Source organism: Heteronotia binoei, chromosome 18 (genome assembly GCF_032191835.1).
Source record: "Heteronotia binoei isolate CCM8104 ecotype False Entrance Well chromosome 18, APGP_CSIRO_Hbin_v1, whole genome shotgun sequence".
Lineage (NCBI taxonomy): Eukaryota > Metazoa > Chordata > Lepidosauria > Squamata > Gekkonidae > Heteronotia > Heteronotia binoei.
The window spans coordinates 5,946,788-5,971,248 of record NC_083240.1 but is presented as its reverse complement, the minus strand read 5'-3'; the positions used below and the strand labels follow the sequence as shown (position 1 = coordinate 5,971,248).

The 24,461-nt window shown below is 48.8% G+C and overlaps 1 protein-coding gene across 4 annotated transcripts in view; it reads right to left on the bottom strand.

The window, feature by feature from the left end:
* The window catches only part of CLSTN1 (calsyntenin 1), a 103,003-nt gene that overhangs the window by 61,219 nt on the left and 17,323 nt on the right, over positions 1-24,461 (bottom strand). For all 4 annotated transcript variants that reach the window (XM_060258877.1, XM_060258878.1, XM_060258879.1 and 1 more), the window contains exon 2: positions 13,037-13,159. In XM_060258877.1, coding sequence (XP_060114860.1) covers positions 13,037-13,159 — 123 coding nt within the window. The remainder of the gene's footprint in view (positions 1-13,036; positions 13,160-24,461) is intronic.

The following is a 24,461-nucleotide window of genomic DNA, read 5'->3' as shown; positions in this document are numbered from 1 at the left end:
GGATCTCCCAGGACAAGAGCTCCAAATGAAGAGGGAGTGTTGGAACAACAGAAAGGCTGAAAAGGGCAAAACCTATCCTCACTTGTTTCCAACCCCCCCCCGCCCCAAATTTCCAATGTGGCTTATAATACCGGCCTGCCTTTCAGGGATGTTGTTAAGGATTGCAAGGGAACATCTGTGAAGCTCTTTGAGCACTGAAAGCACTATACCAGGGGTGTCAAACATGAAGCCCGGGGGCCAAATCAGGCCCTTGGAGGGCTCCTATCAGGCCCCCAAAGCAGCTGGCTGTCATATGCTCCCTTCTCCCTCTCTCTTGCTTCTGCATAACATAACAGCTTGCTTTGCAAGGCTTGCTCAATTGCACAAGAGCTACAGAGCAAAGCCTCTATTTTCTCCATTGGCTGAGGCTCCTCCCTTGGGGAGGAAGGGGGAGAAGGAGAGCTTTTTTGCCAGGCAGTAATACTAGAACTACTGAGCCAAGCCTCTCTTCCTTCTATTGGCTGAGGCACCTCCCCCACCTGGTCCCCTGGAGAAGGAAGGAAAGAGTCAGAGCTTCCTTTGCCCAGTTCCCTGTATCCCATGGGAGAGATACAAAGAAAGCACCTTTAAGAGCAACAAGTGCTAACGTTTTAAGCATGTTTTATGGGGTTTTTTTAAAAAAAATCTTTGTGTTTGTGTTCGTTATAAAGTTTATATCTCTAGCTACTTAATCTTAAACAGGTACACACATGGCCCGGCTCAACGTGGCCTGGCCCAGCCAGGTCTCATTCCTGTTAGATTCAGCCCTCGTAACAGATGAGTTCGACACCCCCGTGCTACACCAATGCCACATGTCCTTACTCGGGAATGCAGAAAGGCACGCCGGGGAAGCAGCGGGTGCCACTCTGGCCTCAGCTCCCTTCCTGCTCTGCTCCAAGGCCCGCCCACACCAAGGTCGCTGACCCGAGCCGAGCTGTTGCCTTGCTGGGGCAGGCAGCGGGGAATGCGAGCCAGGCTGTACGAGGGCTACCATCAGCTGAGCAAGCGCGAGCGCCCAGCCTTCTTGCCACCTCTGTGAGCGCAAGTTGGCCGAGCTCCCCCATCAGCATCAGGAATGCTACAGAAAATGCCAGGCCGACGCCACTCGGCCTGATGCCACGGCAGCAGCTTAAACAACAACCGCCCGCTTTCAATTAGTGGCTCTGCTCTCCCGCTGCTATCGCCGTAGCCTTCTGAGTCCAACGTGCCCAGGAAAGCATTTATGATGCTAGCGGCCCCGTGGCGCAGAGTGGTAAAGCAGCAGTGCTGCAGTACTGCGGTCAGAACTCTCTGTTCACGACCTGAGTTCGATCCCCGGTGGAAGCTGGGTTTTCGGATAGCTGGCTCGAGGTTGACTCAGCCTTCCACGCTTCCGAGGTCGGTCAAATGAGTCCCCAGCTTGATGGGGGGAAAGCGTAGAGGACTGGGGAAGGCAATGGCAAACCACCCCGTAAAAAAAGTCTGCCGTGAAAACGTGAAAGCAACGTCACCCCAGAGTCGGAAACGACCGGTGCTTCCACAGGGGACCTTTCCTTTCCATTTCAAAGCCTGCAGCTTTCCGGCACAACATGGCAGAAAGCCGAATAGAGGATATAGAAAGGGGGGGGGGGAGAGGAGAGGAGAAGGGAAAGTGTGTTAATGTGACAGTTGTCTGAGCTTGCTAAAAAAAACCCACACACACAACAGAGTGCGAGAGAGGCTGCTCAGTTCTTGGCCACTGGAGCTGGGCTCAAAGCTATAGCATCAATGCCAACCTTTGCCAGAAGGGAATTCAGGCCTCACATTTTTTGGCATCTCGCTGACACAACTAATCCACCCCATAATACGCCCCGCCACTCCAATGACACCCACGGGAGTGCTGAGCTGCTGCTCAAAAAAGGTCACCAGAAGCTTATTCTGGATAGTAAATATCCATTTCCCTTTTTTGTTTCACAGGAGGAGTGCTCCAAAAATTTTTTTTAAAAAAAGTTTCACCAAAAATATAATGGTAATACAGGAAGAGAGGTTCACGACTGAGGCAACATTTGGATACTACAAATAAACGGCATTTGGGTTCCAATGGGCTCAAACCCAATTTATCAATGGGACCAGGCGTTTCCTCCATTAAAGATCCTTCCTTAAAGATCTGCCGTGTGGTTATCGTGAAGTCCAAACTAAAACTAATTTGCCAAGATAACTGATGGCACATTAAGCTACAGGTAAGCAAAAAACAAAAACTTGTTGGGAGACCTTATCACAAACAAACACAAGCTTTTATTGGCATATAAAGGTAGTCCCCTGCGCAAGCACCGGTCGTTTCCGACTCTGGGGTGACGTTGCTTTCACAACGTTTTCATGGCAGACTTTTTACGAGGTGGTTTGCCATTGCCTTCCCCAGTCATCTACACTTTTCCCTCAGCAAGCTGGGTACTCATTTGACCGACCTCGGAAGGATGGAAGGCTGAGTCAACCTCGAGCTGGCTACCTGAACCCAGCTTTCGCCAGAATCCAACTCAGGTCGTGAGCAGAGGGCTCCGACTGTAGTACTGCAGCTTTACCAATCTGCGCCACAGGTAAGAAGAAGAAGATATTGGATTTATATCCCGCCCTCCACTCCAAAGAGTATCAGAGCGGCTCACAATCTCCTTTACCTTCCTCCCTCACTACAGACACCCTGTGAGGTAGATGAAGATATTGGATTTATATCCCGCCCTCCACTCCGAAGAGTCTCAGAGCGGCTCACAATCTCCTTTACCTTCCTCCCCCACAACAGACACCCTGTGTGGTGGGTGGGGCTGAGAGGGCTCTCACAGCAGCTGCCCTTTCAAGGACAACCTCTGCCAGAGCTACGGCTGACCCAAGGCCATGCTAGCAGTTGCAAGTGGAGGAGTTGCAAGTGGAGGAGTGGGGACTCAAACCCGGTTCTCCCAGTTAAGAGTCCGTGCACTTAACCACTACACCAAACTGGCTCTCCTACACCAAACTGGCAAAAAAGGGATACAGAAATAAACCCGTCATATACAGCTATACTTTGGACAATCGATCCTTGATGACCAGACTCAAGAATAAAGCAATCTTTTCAGTTGTTTCAGATGACAAATCATTCAGAAGATGGCATACCTTTGCAGCATCTGAACAACTTGTCATACTGGGCAGAATTGGGTCTAGAAACCTCAGGCGTATAGTATCATATCGGAAGCAGTAAACAAGAATATGGGACAACTTGTTTTAAGTTGCAAGTCTTAACGAGAGTGGGGTTTTTTTAAATATCTACCATAGGTAACTGCTGATGGGATAGTATTGCATCTGGGAAGAGTAAATGCTCTGTGCAATTGTGGAACATGAAGAGTAGATCGATAAGAAGGCAGATGAACAATAATTGGGGAAATTCCAAAATTCAAAGGGGAGCGAGATGGATTTGCAGCACTGATCAGTTGCTGCAAGGGAAACCTTATTCAGAGGCTTCAGTCGCCTTCCCTTATGGTCTTTCGACCAGGGGCGACCCCTGTCATTAGGCAAGCTAGGTGACCGCCTAGGGCACAAGCCTCCTGGGGTGCTGAATGGGGTACCCCCATGTGACTCAGCGACGTTATCAGCCCGGAGGAGGGGGGAGAGCCAGACATTAGCTTTGCCTAGAGTGCCAGACAGCCTAGGGCTGGCCCTGCTTTTGACCTGACCATGGTAGGAGATTGGGGTCATCGTTTGGGGGAGGGGGTCTCTCTAGGGAAGAAGAGCCCCGTGGTGCAGAGTGGTAGAGCCGCAGTACTGGAGTCAGAGCCCTCTCGTCACGACCTGAGTTCGATCCCCAGTGGAAGCTGGGTTTTCAGGTAGCCGGCTCAAGGCTGACTCAGCCTTCAATCCTCCCGAGGTCGGTAAAATAAGTCCCCACCTTGCTGGGGGGGAAGTGTAGATGACTGGGGAAGGCAATGGCAAACCACCCCATAAAAAAGTCTACCGTGAAAACGCTGTGAAAGCAACGTTGCCCCAGAGTCAAAAATGACTGGTGCTTGCACAGGGAACTACTTTTACATCCATCCATCCATCCATCCATCCATCTGCCCAGATCTTTTGTGGTCACCACCCCATGGCGCAGAGTGGTAAGCTGCAGTACTGCAGTCCAAACTCTCTGCTCATGACCTAAGTTCAATCCCGGTGGAAGCTGGGTTCAGGTAGCCAGCTCGAGGTTGACTCAGTCTTCCAACCTCCTGAGGATGGTCAAATGAGTCCCCAGCTTGCTGGTGGTGGTGGTGGGGGAAGCGGAGATGACTGGGGAAGGCAATGGCACCGTAAAAAAGTCCGCCGTGAAAACGTGAAAGCAACTTCACCCCAGAGTCGAAAACGACTGGTGCTTGCACAGGGGACTGCCTTTACCTTTGTCTAGGGAAAGGCCACGGCTCAGTGGTAGAGCATCGGCTTGGCATGCAGAAGCTCCCAGGTTCGATCCTCGGCATCTTCACTTAAAAGAATCGGGTACGAGACAATGGGAAAGACCTCTGCCTGAGACCCCAGAGAGCTGCTGCCAGTCTGAGTGGACAACACTGATCTTGGTGGACCAAAAGTCTGCGTCAGTAGAAGGCACCTTTATGTGTTCACCTATTGGCTGGCCTGATGCTGAAGGACCAGACCTGTGCTTCTGATAGCTCAATGTTCAGGAGCTTGGTTCCAAAGGGATGTAGGTGGCATCGCTGTGGAAGGTGGAAAAGGCAAAGCCCACAGTGCTTTCGAACGGTCTTTCGAACGGCTTTTGAACGGTCTACCCAGTCTGCCTGCTGCTGCTTCCAAGGAGAGGTCAAGGGCCCCAAAATTTGGTACGTAGGCTACACCTTGCCTGCTCGGTAAGAAGAAGAAATTGGATTTATATCCCGCCCTATACTCTGAATCTCAGAGCAGTCTCAATCTCCTTTACCTTCCCCCCACCACCACAGACACCCTGTGAGGTAGGTGCGGCTGAGAGAGCTCTTACAGCAGCTGCCATTTCAAGGACAACTCCTAGGATAGCTATGGCTGACCCAAGGCCTTTCCAGCAGCTGCAGGTGGAGGAGTGGGGAATCAAACCAAGTTCTCCCATATAAGGCTCCGCACGCGTAACCACTACACCAAACTGACTCTCACACCAAGACGCAATGATCACTGATTGTTCTAAGACTGCAGGGGGATGAAGGAGTGAAAAGACATGCAAATACCACAAGTGACAATTTTGCCATCGGATTCTAACTTTGTACTACTTTGCATGTTTAACCGCTGCCCACCAGCTATACGTAGCGCTGCTCACTGTACCCTATTTCAATGTCTGATGAAGTGTGCACAAGATCACATTCTGAATAAAACTCTGCTGATCTTAAAAGCGCTACTGGGCTGCAACTTTGTTCCACTGCTCCAGACCAACATGTCTGCCCACCTGGATCAGCAACAAGTGAACTCTGTGCAAATCCTGAATCAATGCAGCATCCAAACAGATCCCACCGTTAAGTTCTGTTCATGCCAGACTTCTACCACCAGCCCACATGCATCAGTATTGGAGGGTTGTTTTTTTTAAGGTAAGGCAGTATTTGCATATCCAGCTTACCACAGCTTCTCGGTCACCTGGAAGTAATCCTCACAGGTCACAGGTGGGCCAGCCGGGAAAGTGGCAATTTCCACACCTGGCTCCGATTTAACGCAACAAATTGGCTGATGATATCATCCGCTTGAAAACGCAAGTTCTTTGTCTGCAGGCGCCCCGCAACTTGCATTGTCGCAGCGGTTAATCTGCGCTCGAGTGCAAAACAACACAACGCCCGCGTGGAACCGTGCACAATCAAGCGATACAGAAACACTTTAACTAGAAGGAGCAGAGTGTTTGAAGTGGAAACTGTTTTCTGAACATGCAGCTCAGCTCCATTTCGCAGCGCCGGAGAGAAAGAGAAAGCGCATTTAGCCCAGCGAATTCTGAGCATGTCGCAGGCGGTTGTTAATTGGGCTTTGAAGTGCGGGACTCATTTTGGTCCTTCGCTGTCCTGCAGAAAAGCCACAGCCTGCCTTCGCCCAAACAAACATTTCACAAGAAAAGCGTCTTTTCAAAAAATACACAGAAGGCTGCTTGCTCTGTACATTCTGAGTGAATACAGAGGTTGTGGTTTCAGATGCACCGCATCTTTTCAAGGCTGCAGCTAATGGGTATGAAACGTTCCTATTAAGGCTGCGCAGCCAACGGCCTTTTCTCTCTCTCTCTGTCTCTCTCTTTTAAAGGGAACCCCCCAAAATCGAGCATAAGAACATCAGAGAAGCCATGTTGGATCAGGCCAGTGGCCCATCCAGTCCAACACTCTGTGTCACAGACGAACATAAGAGAAGCCATGTTGGATCAGGCCAGTGGCCCCTCTAGTCCAACACTCTGTGTCACATAAGAACATAAGAGAAGCCATGTTGGATCAGGCCAATGGCCCATCCAGTCCAACACTCTGTGTCACATAAGAACATAAGAGAAGCCAAGTTGGATCAGGCCAATGGCCCATCCAGTCCAACACTCTGTGTCACAGAAGAACATAAGAGAAGCCCTGTTGGATAAGGCCAGTGGCCCCTCCAGTCCAACACTCTGTGTCACATAAGAACCTAAGAGAAGCCATGCTGGATCAGGCCAATGGCCCCTCTAGTCCAACACTCTGTGTCACATAAGAACATAAGAGAAGCCTTGTTCGATCAGGCCAGTGGCCCATCCAGTCCAAAACTCCGCGTCACAGAAGAACGTAAGAGAAGCCATGTTGGATTAGGCCAATGGCCCCTCCAGTCCAACACTCTGTGTCACATAAGAACATAAGAGAAGCCTTGTTGGATCAGGCCAATGGCCCCTCTAGTCCAACACTCTGTGTCACAGAAGAACATAAGAGAAGCCTTGTTGGATCAGGCCAATGGCCCATCCAATTCAACACTCTGTGTCACACAGTAGCCAATATATGTTAGTACAGGGCCTCTGTAAGCTCCAGGAGGACTGGCTACATTAGGGTTGTATGGCCTAATATGCAAAGGAGTTCCTGCTACAAAAAAACCCTCTGGTGCCCACCAAGTAGTTTTTAGAAAGTGGGTGTGACTTCTGCCCATTAGAGCCTTCTGACTGGTCACTGGAATTCTAACTGGAGTGCAAATTAAAATAATATTGTTTAGGTGGAAGCTAACACCACAGTGTTGGCTTTATTCAGGAATCTTTTTGTAAAAAAAGCTCAGCAGGAACTCATTTGCACATTAGGCCACACCTCCTCATGCCAAGCCAGCCATAACTGTGTTTCTGCTCAAAAAAAACCCCCACTCCTGGTTTTATTCTCTGTCTCACTCCTCTTTCCCCATGTATATTTTTACATTGCTCCCCTTGTCTCCTCCACATGCGGTTGCCTTTGGCTCCACCACCTACGATGGCCATTTTGTGGTCACGCCCACCATTTTGTGATAGAATCTCAAAGGTGTCCAGGTCGGGGATGCCTGGATTGCAGGTACTTAGGGGGTTGGATCTCTGGGCAGGCAGGGGTCCATTAAAAAAGCCACGTGGCGCAGAGCGGTAAAGCTGCAGTACTGCAGTCGGAGCCCTCTGCTCACAACTGGAGTTTGATCCCAGCGGAAGCTGGTTCAGATAGCCGGCTCGAGGTTGACTCAGCCTTCCATCCTTCTGAGGTTGGTTGCTGGGGGGAAAGTGTAGATGACTGGGGAAGGCAATGGCAAACCACCCCGTAAAAAGTCTGCCGTGAAAACGTTGTGAAAGCAACGTCACCCCAGAGTCAGAAACAATTGGTGCTTGCACAGGGGACTACGTTTACCTTTAGGGGTACATCTGTCCCCAACTATCTATTCAACTACCCACTCAACCAATGCAACAGATAGCCCCCAAACCCACTCATTAACTTCACCTGTGAAAGCAGCGCGACCAAGGGGTTAATTTTATTCTAATGTGTTGGGAAAACCTGCAGCACCACTGCCCTGTCAAATGAATGACTGTGCTACCAGCCGTACTAGAAAACTGAACCAAATATCACGAGACTCGCAAGTTATCAAAACCCAAATAAATGTTTCAGTGTGCTGATAGACATTATATTAAAATATTTACATGCTGCTTTTCTTCTTGGCTCACGGCTGCTTGGACAAAAGTGGCCGATCCTCGTGCGCTTGAACAAAATTGTCATTTTCAAGAGCAAGGGTAAGTCAAGCAAGTAATTCAGGGCCTTTTTTTTTGCATATTAGGCCACACCCCCTTGATGTAGCCAATCCTCCTGGAGCTTACAGTAGGCATAAGAACATAAGAGAAGCCATCTTGGATCAGGCCAACGGCCCATCCAGTCCAACACTCTGTGTCACAGAAGAACATAAGAGAAGCCATGTTGGATCAGGCCAACGGCCCATCCAGTCCAACACTCTGTGTCACAGAAGAACATAAGAGAAGCCATGTTGGATCAGGCCAATGGCCCATCCAGTCCAACACTCTGTGTCACATAAGAACATAAGAGAAGCCATGTTGGATCAGGCCAATGGCCCATCCATTCCAACACTCTATGTCACATAAGAACATAAGAGAAGCCATGTTGGATCAGGCCAATGGCCCATCCAGTCCAACACTCTGTGTCACATAAGAACATAAGAGAAGCCATGTTGGATCAGGCCAACGGCTTATCCAGTCCAACACTCTTTGTCACATAAGAACATCAGAGAAGCCATGTTGGATCAGGCCAATGGCCCCTCCAATCCAACACTCTGTGTCACATAAGAACATGAGAGAAGCCATTTTGGATCAGGCCAATGGCCCCTCCAGTCCAACACTCTGTGTCACATAAGAACATAAGAGAAGCCATGTTGGATCAGGCCAATGGCCCCTCCAGTCCAACACTCTGTGTCACATAAGAACATAAGAGAAGCCCTGTTGGATCAGGCCAACGGCCCATCCAGTCCAACACTCTGTGTCACACAGTGGCCAATACACCCACACCCACACACACAGTGGCTAATAGCCACTGATGGACCTCTGCTCCCTATTTTTATCCAATCCCCTCTTGAAGCTGGTTATGCTTGTAGCCGCCACCACCTCCTGTGGCAGTGAATTCCACGTGTTAATCACCCTTTGGGTGAAGAAGGGCTTCCTTTTATCCGTTTTAACCCGACTGCTCAGCAATTTCATTGAATGCCCACGAGTTCTTGTATTGTGAGAAAGAGAGAAAAGGCCCTGCACTAAGAGCCCTATAAGCTCTCAGAGGATTGGCAATATCACAGGTGTGTGGCCTAATATGCAAAGGAGCTCCAGCTACAAAAAAAGCCTTGCTGGTTCTTGTTCTCTCTCTTAAAGAGGCCCACCCTGGTGATGGAAAGTGCCGTCACGTTACAGCCGACTCACGGCGACCCTGTCGAGTTTTCAAGGCAGGAGACGTTCAGAGGTGCTTTGCTCTTGGCCTGCCTCCGCTTCGTAAACGACAACCCTGGGCTTTCTTGGCAGCCTCCCGTCCAAGACTTGGTAGCGCCAGCCCGGCTTAGCTTCTGAGATCTTATGAGATCAGGGTAGCCTAGGTTATCCAGGTCAGGGCGAGGCCCACATTACAAGATTAGAGTTAGCCGGCAAACCTACTTACGGGGACTTGACTGTTTCTGTCGGCTAACTGGATTTGACGTGGCCAACGCCCCTCTGGTATCGCTGACTCAAGCGCAGCCATTTCCCCGCCCCGCCTCCCCGCTCCACCCTTTAAACTCGCACGTTATGCACTCGTCAGCAGTAGTCAGAAGGGGGACAACCTGCCCTGTTCTTAGCAAACAAGGACTGGAAGGTTGAGGAGGAGTAGGGTTGCCAAATCCAATTCAAGAACTATCTGAGGATGTTGGGGGTGGTTCGGTGGAGCCAGGAGATGTTGGGGGTGGAGCCAGGAGCAAGGTTGTGACAAGCATAACTGAACTCCAAAGGGAGTTCTGGCCATCACATTTTAATTGCCTTCCCTCCATAGGAAATAATAGAGGATGGGGCACCTTCTTTCAGGGGTCACAAAATTGGATCTCCTGGTCAAATCTTTTTTTGAAGCTTGGAGGGGGTTTTGAGCAGAGGCCCCGGATGCTATGCTGAAAATTGGGTGCCTCTACCTCAAAAAACAGCCCTCTCCTCAGAGCCCCAGATACCCATGGATCAATTATCCATTATACCCTATGGGAATTGGTCTCCGTAGGAAATGGAGTGCCCAACAGACATTTCCCGTCCCCCCCTCCACTTTCGGATGATTCTGAAGCGAGGGGGGGGAGGGCCTCGAAACCAAGAAATCCCCTTCCCCCTCCTGGGGATTGGCAACCCTAATGAGGAGGCCCAGGCATCAGAAATCACTTGTGAGGACACTCGCTCTATGCAAATCCGGGGACAAAAGCCCCACCCGGCTCCACCCACTTTCTCAAATGCCCAGGTGGGCACCAGGAAAGGTGCCGACATGCCCCACGGTGCCCCCACAAGCACCACTTTGGGGACTCCTGGTCTACTCTGCCCAGCAGCAGCCTTCTTCCCCAACCTCACCAGAGAATCTTTTAAAGTGGAGGTGCCGGGGATTGAACCCGGGGGCCTTTTGCACTTTAATCACAAGCTCCAGCACTAAGCGATGGAGCATCTCCTCGCTCTTTTATCCAAAGCAGAAAGGACAACATTTCACAGAAAGTCCAACTCAACAAAATCAGACGGGAACGGTTACCGCCGTGTGTGCGTTTGGGAAGCCGCAAGAAACCAAATGCTAATCAAAACCGGTGTGATCTTCTTCAAGCTCCACAGCTGGGGCAGGTGGCTGCGACCGCTTCTCCCCAGGCAGCCTCCTGGGCGGCAAACACTGTACACACGAGAACAGACTGCAAAGCACTTCTTTCCGGACATTTCAGCCAGCTTCTGATATCCCAGGCTAGAAAAACAACTCAAGGACTCAGCCTTGCAAACAGATTTCACACAGACGGGCCACTAATTAAAAGCTTACATTAACGGTGATAAAGAGACTCGACACCAAGCGGGTCTTCCCACACGTAATCTCCTTAGGCCACACTGATCAAAGGGACAACCTGCGGGGTGGTTTTATCCCCTCTGCTGAATGTAGCAGATGTCGACGATGTTGGTGCAGACCTAGCAAAACACAACAGCAGCAGACAAACTCTGCACAGTGGGGAGTTCTAAGAGACCTGTAAGCAGGGCTTTTTACGTAGCAGGCTCTTTGTACAGGGCCTGCTGTAAGCTCCAGGAGGACTGGCTACATCAGTGGAGCGTGGCCTAATATGCAAAGCAGTTCCTGCTACAAAAAAAAGCCCTGCCTGTGAGTAACGCTGCAGCCCACTTTTCCCCAGATACAGGGTACCCTTTGCCCTTCATATACCCCTAACCAGGGGTCGTTTTGTAGAAAAATAGATGGCGGAGTTCATTAGCATAACTCATTAGCATATGTCACTCCCTCAGCCAAAAGCAACCCACCGCAAGAAAGGAGAGCCCTGGGCGAGTGAGGCCTGCTTGTGCTGGCTAGAGATCCAGCCAGCCCAAGCAGGCCTCGCTCACATGGGGCTCTCCTGGGCCACCCCACCCCCCAGTCAAAAGGCCAACATACCACCCACCGCCCAAAATCACATAAGAGGTGGAGAAAGGGTGGCGTGGGCATCTCCAGGGGTTAATGAGATGATGAGGAAGAAGATATTGGATTTATATCCCGCCCTCCATTCCGAAGAGTCTCAGAGCGGCTCACAATCTCCTTTACCTTCCTTCCCCACAACAGGCACCCTGTGAGGTGGGTGGGGCTGGAGAGGGCTCTCACAGCAGCTGCCCTTTCAAGGACAACCTCTGCCAGAGCTACGGCTGACCCAAGGCCATGCCAGCAGGTGCAAGTGGAGGAGTGGGGAATCAAACCCGGTTCTCCCAGATAAGAGTTCACACACTTAATCACTACACCAAACTGGCTCTTATCTTGGAGAACCGGGTTTGATTCCTCAGTCCTCCATTGCAGCCGCTGAAATGGCCTTGGGTCAAAATGTACTTAGACTTGAGGTGCACTTATGGGCTCTGATCTGTTGGGGGCGTGGCAAAGCTCCTGATGGCTGCCCGGCTGCCCGCCCGTTCTCCTAATCCTGGGATTGTTATACAGCTGCAACTACTATTCAATGGACAAGGTTGGGGAGGAATCGGGGAACCTTCAGAAAGGTACAGGAGCTGCTGCGCTCCTGTGAGCTCCTGCCGAATCTGAGGCCTGCCCCTAAAATACATTGGTCCATCTTGCTTTTTTCAAAAGTCCCTATGGCAGTTTGTTGAAGGGTTCGAGTTTAAAATTGTTTGCTCGAGACGTTTCGTGCAGTTTGAAACCCGTACTCCTTTCTTACAACAAGATAAGATGCCCTGCCAATCATATTACATAGCGGTGCCCCACGCCCACATGCTGTGTTTGTTTCATTCCTTTCATGTCCTAACCGTCTCGACCTTTCAGCATACTGGTAATAACTGCTGGCCGTGACCTATGGGTTTTAAGCAAATCCACTTAATTGGCCGAGCTACATACGAAACCCTTCCCCCCTTCCACCTTCCCATTTAACATCTGTCCTGATGCATGATGCCCAAACCTGGATCAAGGGAGGGGAAGTGAGATGCTTTCCATGTGATTAAATGCTTCCATTAAATTGGACAACAAAAGTCCAAACCTCAAATTCTGCTCAGAAGTTCTACTTCTGCACGGCCTTGAACAAAGCCTCCTAGGTGGAAATGTCCATTCCCAGCTCCGCTTTCGTTATTACCCCCGCTGGCCAATCATTCCGAACATCAACCACGCCCTAACGCCCTGGCAGGACACTTACGTTAATAAGAATCAGGTGAGCCTATCACCTACTCCTTCTAAAAGGCAGGTGACGGACATTAGTCTGCCCCAGATGTCAGGGTGGGCCCCTCCACAGTTCTGCTTGAACCCTTTTCCAATTTTGTCACTCAATGATCTTCATGCCAACGTGGCTGTTCCAAGCCAGGTGGTACCCCACCTGGCGAGATTCCTTCTAGGCACAAACCAAGAACAAAACCCTTGCTCTTTGCAAACGAACGCACAGGTGTGCATACCTGCAAAACGAAGCGGCGCGTCCTTGTCCAGTGCTATCAACGGAGGATCCAACAGGACTGTGTTGTCATTTTCGGTAACTATGCCATGGTAAGTTGTTTCGATCCACGGTTTGTGCTTGTTAACTGTAAGAGGGGGGGAAGAAAGCAAGCAAATGTTAAAATGACATTTCATTATTTCAAAAAAAAAAAAAGTCCAAAAAGCTTTAAAAGCCAGATTTCCACTAGCAGATGCAAAGCCGATCCAGACGCCTCCGTTCTGTGGAATTCTTATTCTTACCCTGACATCCGCTTCAGCGGAATGACATTCACAGATTAACTCATGACTCTCAACTGCAGCATAGAAAAACAATCTGACTGCATCCACAGAAACCGTTGTCCCGAGCATGACAAATCCGGCCAAAGCGTTCTGCAAACATGACCTTTCACACCGGCTGCTGCGATCCATTAACAAACCAGAATGCAAATGTGCTCTCTGAAATATCTGCTGAACTGACTGAACGCCATTACATTTAGCGTTTCCCTCGCCTCCACATCATCCATCCGCATTAAGCCTGCTTTTCTGCTAAAGAAACTAGAAGCACAGCCAGCTGGGTCAGGGAACCCAGAAACGCCACTTCTCCACTGTAGCTGTATCCTGATTAATGCAACCCAGCTGAGAATTTCATCAAGTTAAGACCCCTGCATGGTGTCACTCAATACGGCTTGCTCTTAAACATCACTTTATTAGAAAACCCATTTATACATGTACAGTTCATGCATGCGCGGACTTCTGAATGCCTCAAATCTATTTGCTTTCAATCTTTTTCTAATCTAGAAGATTGGAGAGCCAGTTTGGTGTAGTGGTTAAGCGTGCGGACTCTTATCTGGGAGAACCGGGTTTGATTCCCCACTCCTCCACTTGCAGCTGCTGGAATGGCTTTGGGTCAGCAATAGATCTCTTATCTGGGAGAACCGGGTTTGATTCCCCACTCCTTCACTTGCAGCTGCTGGAATGGCCTTGGGTCAGCAATAGCTCTCTTATCTGGGAGAACCGGGTTTGATTCCCCACTCCTCCACTTGCAGCTGCTGGAATGGCCTTGGGTCAGCCATAGCTCTGGCAGAGGTTGTCCTTGAAAGGGCAGCTGCTGTGAGAGCTCTCTCAGCCCCACCCACCTCACAGGGTGTCTGTTGTGGGGGAGGAAGGTAAAGGAGATTGTCAGCTGCTCTAAGACTCTTCGGAGTGGAGGGTGGGATATAGTGTATTAGATACACTAGTTGTGATAATTTCATGCCAAGTAAAATTGTCCAGTCATCTTTTATGTTCCTAAAGTAACAGAATGACTTTCAATCTGGAAAAGAAAAAAAAAAGTGCTAATGTGGCATTTTTTTCAGTTTTTCCGAAAAATTTCCATTTTTTTTTCCAGGGGAAAAAAATGGAAAACAACTGGGAGGTTTTCTGAGCTTCAAAAGTTCCAGAAATTTTACATCTCTAGCCACAAACCCCAAACTCCCACAGCCTTGACAAAAGTCAAATCAGACATTGTGCCAAACCATGGTTAAAGGAAGCCAATGGAACAGAAACCACTTTGTAGGGCTTCTAGCTCGTATATCTGGAAATGCAGACAATGGTTTGAGCTAATTTTGCAGCTAGCACATATTATGGTAGGGGTGGCAAAACTTGTTTAACGCAAGAACTACATAGAATAAAAACACCAGATGTTTGAGAGCTGCGAGACATGAACATCAGATGTTTGAGAGCCACAAGGAAGGCAGGAAGGCAAACAGATGGGGGGGGGGAGGGAAAGATGGAAGGAAAGCAAGTTTAACTTTAAATGCATTCTCCAAGCCACTGGCTGGCTTGGCGAATTGATTTAAAGAGATAAATGCTTTCTCCGAGCTGACTGACAGGGGTGGGGTGGGGCTGAAAGAGCCACATGTGACTCCCAAGCCACAGTTTGGCCACCCTGTACTATGGCGTTGATGCAAAGTCTGAGTTTTCACTCATGTTAAAATAATGCAGTTTCGATCCACTTCAGCAACTGTTTGCAAGTGGATTTTGCCATTTCACACAGTAAAATCCAATTGCAAAGTGCGTTGAAAGTGAGTCATTTAGTATGTGTGAAAGGAACAATCTTGAAAAGCTGCACACATTCTATCTATTCCCCCCTCCCCCGCTATTATGGGAAATCAGGCTCAAGCATGCACGGAAAGTCACATCTTTCAGAGAGTGGGAGTAATAATCTTCATATTATATTAACAAATAGTTACATAGGAAAAAAAAGAAGAGCTACATAGAATAAAAACACCAGATGTTTGAGAGTACAGAAACAGGCTATCTAAAGTTACTTACAGGAGAACATCAGAACAATTGACTATTATGTACAAATTCTTATCTTGGTCTTACAGTTTGATTAATAAGTAGTCTCTTAGGAAGGTTAAGATGATTAAGTGCATTTCAGGGTGGGGAATGAATTAAAGAGAACCAGATCTTTTTTTTTTTTGTTATTTAAATTGGATTAATTGTCAAAGCTTCTGATGTTTCCAACAGAAAGCCTGTTAAAATGCAATCTGGATATTAACGCGAGGCACGTTAATAATAACTTACTCCAACACTGAAAAGAATAAGTAGGTGGGGGAATAAAACTTTACTCGAAAAGAAGCTTCTTGTGTTAAGATCTGTTGGAAGGGAGAGGAGAGATTTGCTTTGGGAGGCTGGGGTTATTGAGTTTCTAACTCAGCCTGTCCCACAGGGTGTCAAATGCCCAAGTTAGATAAACACCCACAATACCAGCCCTTGTTTTTTGGCTAGTGAATTCTGTTCCTTCTGGAACCCTTGCGTGCTTCCAAGGACCAAGCTAAGTTGCAGGGGCAGAGAGCAAACAAATTTTTGAAGTTCGGCCTGCAAGATATAAAGAACTTGGGATACGGAAGGGTGGCATCTCAGGACAGGCCAAAAGAGGCCATGCGCATGAAATCATTTCTTAAAAATTTAACTCCGTTTATGCCTCCATCTGACTCTCCCCAATGAGGTTCACTGCCACAGGAGGTGGTGGCGGCTATAAGCATAGACAGCTTCAAGAGGGGGTTAGATAAAAATGTGGAGCAGAGGTCCATCAGTGGCTATTAGCCACAGTGTGTGTGTATATAATTTTTTTGGCCACTGTGTGACACAGAGTGTTGGACTGGATGGGCCACTGGCCTGATCCAACATGACTTCTCTTCTGTTCTTAAGAGACACAGAGTGTTGGCCTGGAGGGGCCATTGGACTGATGCAACATGCTTCTCTTATGTGACACAGAGTGTTGGCCTGGAGGGGCCACTGGCCTGATCCAACATGGCTTCTCTTATGTTCTTATGTGACACAGAGTGTTGGCCTGGAGGGGCTACTGGCCTGATCCAACATGGCTTCTCTTATGTTCTTATGTGACACAGAGTGTTGGACTGGATGGCCACTGGCCTGATGCAACATGGCTTGTCTTATGCTCTTATGTGACACAGAGTGTTGGCCTGGAGGGGCTACTGGCCTGATCCAACATGGCTTCTCTTATGTTCTTATGTGACACAGAGTGTTGGCCTGGAGGGGCTACTGGCCTGATCCAACATGGCTTCTCTTATGTTCTTATGTGACACAGAGTGTTGGCCTGGAGGGGCCATTGGCCTGATGCAACATGCTTCTCTTATGTTCTTATGTGACACAGAGTGTTGGACTGGATGGGCCATTGGCCTGATGCAACATGGCTTCTCTTATGTCCTTATGTAACACAGAGTGTTGGACTGGATGGGCCATTGGCCTGATTCAACATGGCTTCTCTTATGTTCTTATGTGACACAGAGTGTTGGACTGGATGGGCCACTGGCCTGATCCAACATGGCTTCTCTTATGTTCTTATGTGACACAGAGTGTTGGACTGGATGGGCCATTGGCCTGATGCAACATGGCTTCTCTTATGTTCTTATGTGACACAGAGTGTTGGACTGGATGGGCCATTGGCCTGATGCAACATGCTTCTCTTATGTTCTTATGTGACACAGAGTGTTGGCCTGGAGGGGCCATTGGCCTGATCCAACATGGCTTCTCTTATGTTCTTATGTGACACAGAGTGTTGGACTGGAGGGGCCAGTGGCCTGATCCAACATGGCTTCTCTTATGTGACACAGAGTGTTGGCCTGGAGGGGCCATTGGCCTGATCCAAAATGGCTTCTCTTATGTTCTTATGTGACACAGAGTGTTGGCCTGGAGGGGCCACTGGCCTGATCCAACATGGCTTCTCTTATGTTCTTATGTGACACAGAGTGTTGGACTGGATGGGCCATTGGCCTGATGCAACATGCTTCTCTTATGTTCTTACGTGACACAGAGTGTTGGCCAGGAGGGGCCATTGGCCTGATCCAACATGGCTTCTCTTATGTTCTTATGTGACACAGAGTGTTGGACTGGATGGGCCACTGGCCTGATCCAACATGCTTCTCTTATGTTCTTACGTTTACTTAATTCGATTCTCAATTTTATCTTCACGACCCTGTGAGGCCGCATAAGCTGAGTGTGCAGCATTCTTACACGCAGCAAGTTTCCATGGTCAAGTCGTGATTGGATCTGAGCCTGTCCAATACCAGCTGGTATGCTAATCGCCACACACCGGCTCTCATTGAGCCAGTCACTCCGGAGATCACGAAGGGGACTTCCAAAATGACCTATAGCAGGGGTGGCCAACGGTAGCTCTCCAGATGTTTTTTTGCCTATAACTCCCATCAGCCCCAGCCAGCATGGCCAATGGTTGGGGCTGATGGGAGTTGTAGGCAAAAAAAACATCTGGAGAGCTACCACTGGCCACCCCTGAGTCCTATAGCCTTGGGAAAAGTACAGAAAAGGGCAACTAGAATGATTCAAGGTTTGGAACACTTTCCCTATGAAGAAAGGTTAAAATGCTTGGGGCTCTTTAGCTTGGAGAAACATCGACTGAAGGGTGACATGATAGAGGTTTACAAGATTACGCATGTGATAGAGAAGGCAGAGAAAGAAGTCCTTTTCTCCCTTTCTCACAATATGAGAACTCGTGGGCACTCAATGAAATTGCTGAGCAGTGCATGCACTGGGGGCAGCCAGGGAAAAGCACTCTGTGAGGCCTGAAGCGGACCCCTTCCTCTGTACAGAACATAAATCGATGGTGCGGTCTCATTTGGAATACTGTGTACAATTCTGGTCACTGCACCTCAAAAAGGATATTATAGCATTGGAAAAGTCCAAAAAAGGGCAGCTAGAATGATTAAAGGGTTGGAACACTTCCCCTTTGAAGAAAGGTTAAAACGCTTGGGGCTCTTTAGCTTGGAGAAACGTCGACTGCGGGGTGAAATGATAGAGGTTTACAAGATAATGCATGGGATGGAGAAGGTAGAGAAAGAAGGACTTTTCTCCCTTTCTCACAATACAAGAACTCGTGGGCATTTGATGAAATTGCTGAGCAGTCGGGTTAGAACTGATAAAAGGAGGTACTTCTTCACCCAAATGGTGATTGACATGTGGAATTCACTGCCACAGGAGGTGGTGGCAGCTACCAGCATAGCCAGCTTCAAGAGGGGGTTAGATAAAAATATGCAGCAGAGGTCCATCAGTGGCTATTAGCCCCAGTGTGTATATATATGTATATATGTGTGTGTGTATATATATAATTTTTTTTGGCCACTGAGTGACACAGAGTGTTGGATTGGATGGGCCATTGGCCTGATCCAACATGGCTTCTCTTATGTTCTTCTGGAGAGCCAGTTTGGTGTGGTGGCTAAGTGCGCGGACTCTTATCTGGGAGAACCGGGTTTGATTCCCCACTCCTCCACTTGCACCTGCTAGCACGGTCTTGGGTCAGCCATAGCTCTGGCAGAGGTTGTCCTTGAAAGGGCAGCTGCTGTGAGAGCCCTCTCCAGCCTCACCCACCTCACAGGGTGTCTGTTGTGGGGGGTGGGGGGGAGGAAGGTAAAGGAGATAGTGAGCCACTCTGAGACTCTTCGGAGTGGAGGGCGGGATATAAATCCAATATCTTCTTCTTCTTATGTTCTTATGCATCATACTGGGATGGCTTAGGTCTTTCTTCTCTCTTGGACGCGCACCTTCACGTGCTGAGGGATGATCCAGTGTATCAGTGAAGGTGAAAGCAATACCTTCCAGAACAGGGGGTGTCGAGCTCATTTGTTATGAGGGCTGGATCTGACGTAAATGAGACTTGTGTGTCATAAAACGCAATGCCAGGTAGCAGAGATATACAACTTTATAAAGAACACTGACAAAAACATTTAAAAGATTTTTTTTTAAAAAACTAAACTAAAAAAACTAAAACAAACCATACTTAAAGTACTAGCACTCTCGCAATATTGTAGTCAGTATCAAAGCAAGCTCTTCTCCCCCGCCCCCTTCCCCAAGAGAGGAGCCTCAGCCAACAGGGAAAATAGAGGCTTTGTTCTGTAGCTCCTGTGCGATCGAGCAAGCCTTGCAGAGCAAGCTGTGATGCAGAAGGAAGCAAGAGAGAGGGAGAAGGAAGCAGATGACAGCCAGTTGCTTAGGGGCCTGATAAGAACCCTCCAGGGGCCTGATCCAGCCCAGGGGCCACATGCTTTAACACCTCTGATCCAGAGCTTAGATTGTGTCACAAGTCTAAACTCTTTGCAGAGTTGCTCAAGGCAGATTGATCAAAGCTGACACCAGACTAAGATGTACCCCCCCCCCGAAAGAATCAACAGTCACATCAGCAGACAGTCCCAGTGGGGATGGGGGCAAAGGATCCATGGGAAGAAATCTTGGGGGGGGCGGGGGGAGAAGAAATCTTTTGGACATACCAGGGATGGAGTCTGGGACCTATCAACAGGAAAAGACCTGTCTGAAACCCTGAAGATGCGCTGGCACCGAACCAACGCGAAGGAATCTTTGGCGGGGAGCAAATTTTGGAGGTATAGGTTTTCCAGCAATAACGCCCTCGCTATCCCTAGCTCGCTTTGTGCAGAAGGCGGCAATGGTAAACCATCTCGGATCACCTCACCCATCAAAAAATGAAACCAATTCACAGAGTCGCCATAAATTGGCAGTGAACTGGCTGCTTGTGCAACACAAAAGTCTCATTCTGAGAATGAAGCAGTGGTTGAAAGTGTCATCCTAACTTATGGCCACCCTGTAGGGCAGGAGTGTCGAACTCATTTGTTATGAGGGTCGGATCTGACAAATCACAAAATCATGGAGTTGGAAGGGACCTCCAGGGTCATCTAGTCCAACCCCCTGCACGATGTAGGAAACTTACAAATACCTCCCCCTAAACTCACAGGATCTTCATTGCTCTCAGATGGCCTCTGTTTAAAAACCTCCAAGGAAGGAGAGCCCACCACCTCCTGAGGAGGAAGCCTGTTAGAATCACAGAAGAGTTGGAAGGGACCTCCAGGGTCATCTAGTCCAACTCCCCTGCACAATGAAGGAAACTCACAAACACCTCCCCCTAAATTCACAGGATCTTCATTGCTGTCAGATGGCCATCTAGCCTCTGTTTAAGAACCTCCAAGGAAGGAGAGCCCACCTTCCTTGGTAATGAGACCTTGTCGGACCAGACCATGTTGGGTCAGGCCATGTGTGTACCTATCTAAGATTAGATAGCAGAGAAATAAACTTTATAAAGGACACAAACACAATTATTATTATTATTATTATTTTTAAAAAACTTAAAACATCAGCACTCAGTGGTCTTGCTTTCTTTGCATTTCTCAAATGGGATCCAGGGAACTGAACAAAGGAAGTTCTGACTCTTTCCTTCCTTCCCCAGGGGACAAAGAAGGGAGACGCCTCAGCCAATAGAAGGGAGAGAGGCTTGGCTCAGTAGCTCTGCAACTGAGAGAGACTGGAAAAACAGTTCTGCCTCCCCCCCCCCGCCCTTCATCCCCAAGGAAGGAGCCTCAGTCAATGCAGAAAATAGAGGTTTTGTTCTGTAGGTCTGCTGTGCAACTGAGCAAGCCTTGCAAAGCAAGCTGTGGTGCAGAAGGAAGAAAGAGAGAGGGAGAAGGAAGCAAATGATAGCCAGTTGCTCAAGGGCCTGATAGGAGCCCTCCAAGGGCCTGATTTGGTCCCCCAGGCCGCAAGTTTGACACCCCTGAGTGTTTTCAAGGTAAGAGGCATTCAGAAGTGGTTTGCCATTGCCTGCGTCTGCACTGCAACCCTAGACTTCCTTGGTGGTCTCTCATCCAAGCACTAACCAGGGCCGATCCTGCTTCGCTTCTGAGATCTGACAAGACCAGACTAGCTTGGGCCAACCAGGTCAGGATGAGAATAAATGAGGGTAATTTTAACTATCAACCTGTCATACTTCATCGCTTCTGTGCCTCAGGGAACCCGGGAAGGAACATTAAAAACCAGGATCCTCCAACTTTGCTGCAAGCGAATTTGAATTAGACCCTGCTTGAAAACTTCTCTTGAACCTCGAGGTTTCTCCACATCAACACACGCCAAGATTGCTGAAACATTCAAGAAGCCAGGAGTGAGTATGACCTGTCTCCAAGGACATTAACAAACTCACGAGTAAGTCTCTTAACCTCTCTTAATCTCCTGTCACAGAGGCAAGGATAAATTCTGGGCCCTTTCCCCCCCCCCTCAAAATACAATATTCTGCCCAGCCTACAAGACCCTGCTGGATTCTGCTGCAAAATCCGTGATAAGAAGCGACAGTGTTACAGCCCAGCTCACATTTAATCCCATCGGAGAAGACAATCTTCCTCGACACATGAGTGGCGGAAGCCTAAATTCGACTTGCGACAGGAGCTGACGGTTTTTTAAATGCGGCCTAAAACCCGAAGGGAGGCGAACGCCCAGCTTTATTTCAAAGTAAGTATTTAAAGGGCAAAGGTATACATACAGAGGCCAATTCAAAACAGGCTTGCACGGCCAAGCCTTAAATTGCATGAATTATCTTTCTTTTTTTTAAACAAAACAAAACAAAGGTTCAAGACCGATGCCCAGCAGGCTCTTAAAATCCTTTCCTAACCAGCAGTGGCAGGTAAGATTCACATCTGCCAAAATGGAGGGAGGGTGGAGGTGAAAGACATCAGCAGTCATTGTGCCCCAAGAAGTTAATGCAATTCTGTCGGAGAGTCAGAATCAGCAGCTGTGGGTCAGTCTCTTTAGCAGGTATTTGTAAAGATGATATTTAAAAAGGTAAAGGTAGTCCCCCCTGTGCGAGCACCAGTCGTTTCCGGCTCTGGGGTGACGTCGCATCAGGACGTTTTCACGGCAGACCTTTTAACGGGGTGGTTTGCCATTGCCTTCCTGTCATCTACGCTTTCCCCCAGCAAGCTGCGTACTTGATTTAGCCACAAAACTGTTTTTAAAAGGAACACCCTTTAAAAGAAATCATAAAATCATGGAGTTGGAAGGGACCTCCAGGGTCATCTAGTCCAACCCCCTGCACGATGCAGGAAAGTCACAAATACCCCTCCCTAAATTCACAGGATCTTCATTGCCCTGCACTGGGTAGCCCACGCAAGCTCAACCTTGTCCGATCTCGGAAGCTAAGCAGTCGACTCTGGCAAGTTCTTGGACGGGAGATCTCCTTGGAATACCCAGGCAAGAGGGCAGGGGCAGGCCTTTATTCAGTCACCTCCCTGAATATCCTCCAGGTCCCCAAGTAAGGGCCAGTCACCAGAAGCTACTAGGACTTCCAGAGGCAGACACAAACACAAAAAATATCAAAAAGAAATCCATGCCCTGTCCTGAATAGTCCAGGCAAGTCCAATCTCATCACCTCTCAGAAGCTAAGCAGAGCCAACGCTGGCAGGTACTTGGATGGGGGACCTCCGAGGAATACCACGGCCGGGATGCAGAGGTGGGCAATACAAGCCATCTCTCTGAACATCCAAGCCCCAGTAGGCATCACCGGAAGTCCACTATAACTTCCAGGCACACATGTGCATACACATGCAAAATATGCCAAAAAGGCGGGTGGGGGTGGAGGAAAGAAATCCACAACAATGGAGACATATCTACTTCATTCAGGGTAGAACACGTAAGAACTCACGGATAGCCTCACAAACATCGTCTCCTCCCAAATAAAGCATAGCTTTTTTTACAGAAGGCTCATTTGTACACCGAAAATCCTACCACTATACTAGCTGTTACTCTGAATCCACTTATATACAAAAATACAGTGTGCAAGTTTTCAAGTCACACAGTGTTCTCCCTTTCGGCTGGACACTTGAGAAAGGGAGGAAGGGGAACATATCCTACTTTACTGATCTGTATACTGATGAGCCCCATGGCGCAGAGTGGTAAAGCTGCAATACTGCAGTCCGAGCTCTCTGCTCACGACATGAGTTCGATCCTGGCGGAAGCTGGGTTTTCACATAGCCGGCTCAAGGTTTAAAAAGAAGACGACGACGACATTGGATTTATATTCCGCCCTCCACTCAAGAGTCTCAGAGCAGCTCACAATCTCCTTTATCTCCCTCCCCACAACAGACACCCTGTGAGGTGGGTGGGGCTGAGAGGACTGTCCCAGCAGCTGCCCTTTCAAGGACAACTCTGCGAGAGCGATGGCTGACCCAAGGCCATTCCAGCAGCTGCGAGTGGAGGAGTGGGGAATCAAACCCGCTTCTCCCAGATAAGAGTCTGCACAGTTAACCACTATGGCTGCCCCAAGGCCATTCCAGCAGCTGCAAGTGGAGGAGTGGGGAATCAAACCCGCTTCTCCCAGATAAGAGTCTGCACAGTTAACCACTATGGCTGACCCAAGGCCATTCCAGCAGTTGCAAGTGGAGGAGTGGGGAATCAAACCCACTTCTCCCAGATAAGAGTCCAGGCACTTAGCCACTACACCAAACTGGCTCTCTTGACTCAGCCTTCCATCCTTCCGAGGTCGGTCAAATGAGTCCCCAGCTTGCTGGGGGGAAAGCGTAGAGGACTGGGGAAGGTGATGGCAAACCACCTTGTAAAAAGTCTGGCATGAAAACGTCGTGATGCGGCGTCACCCCAGAATCAGAAACGACTGGTGCTTGCACAGGGGACTGCCTTTACCTTTATATTCCAAGTAGGACGAAGACTGCTGCTTGTCAAGAAAAATCCTAAATTACCTCAACTAAGGGCTTCCTGCTTTCACCTAGGAGCCTTCGCATCACTTGAAACCTTCAATAAATACATTAAACTGATTTGGGGGAGGGGGGGAAGGGACCCGAAATTCAAAGCAAAATCTCGAAGTTATTAAAAGCTGCTGCCACTTTGTGCATTCAACAAAGGAAGCTTTGACTCTCGAAAGCTCCTACCCGGAAAAACTTGTCGGTCTGGTCTGGAAGGTACTCCTGCGCTCGAATCCGGACTCGAATGCAGACCGAGACGCCTATCCTCTGAAACTTACTTTCATGTATTACCCTATTTTTGTACGATCCAGGTAGGTAGCAAAGTGTATTCAAGGTGTGGGGTTTCGTGTGCATGCAAACG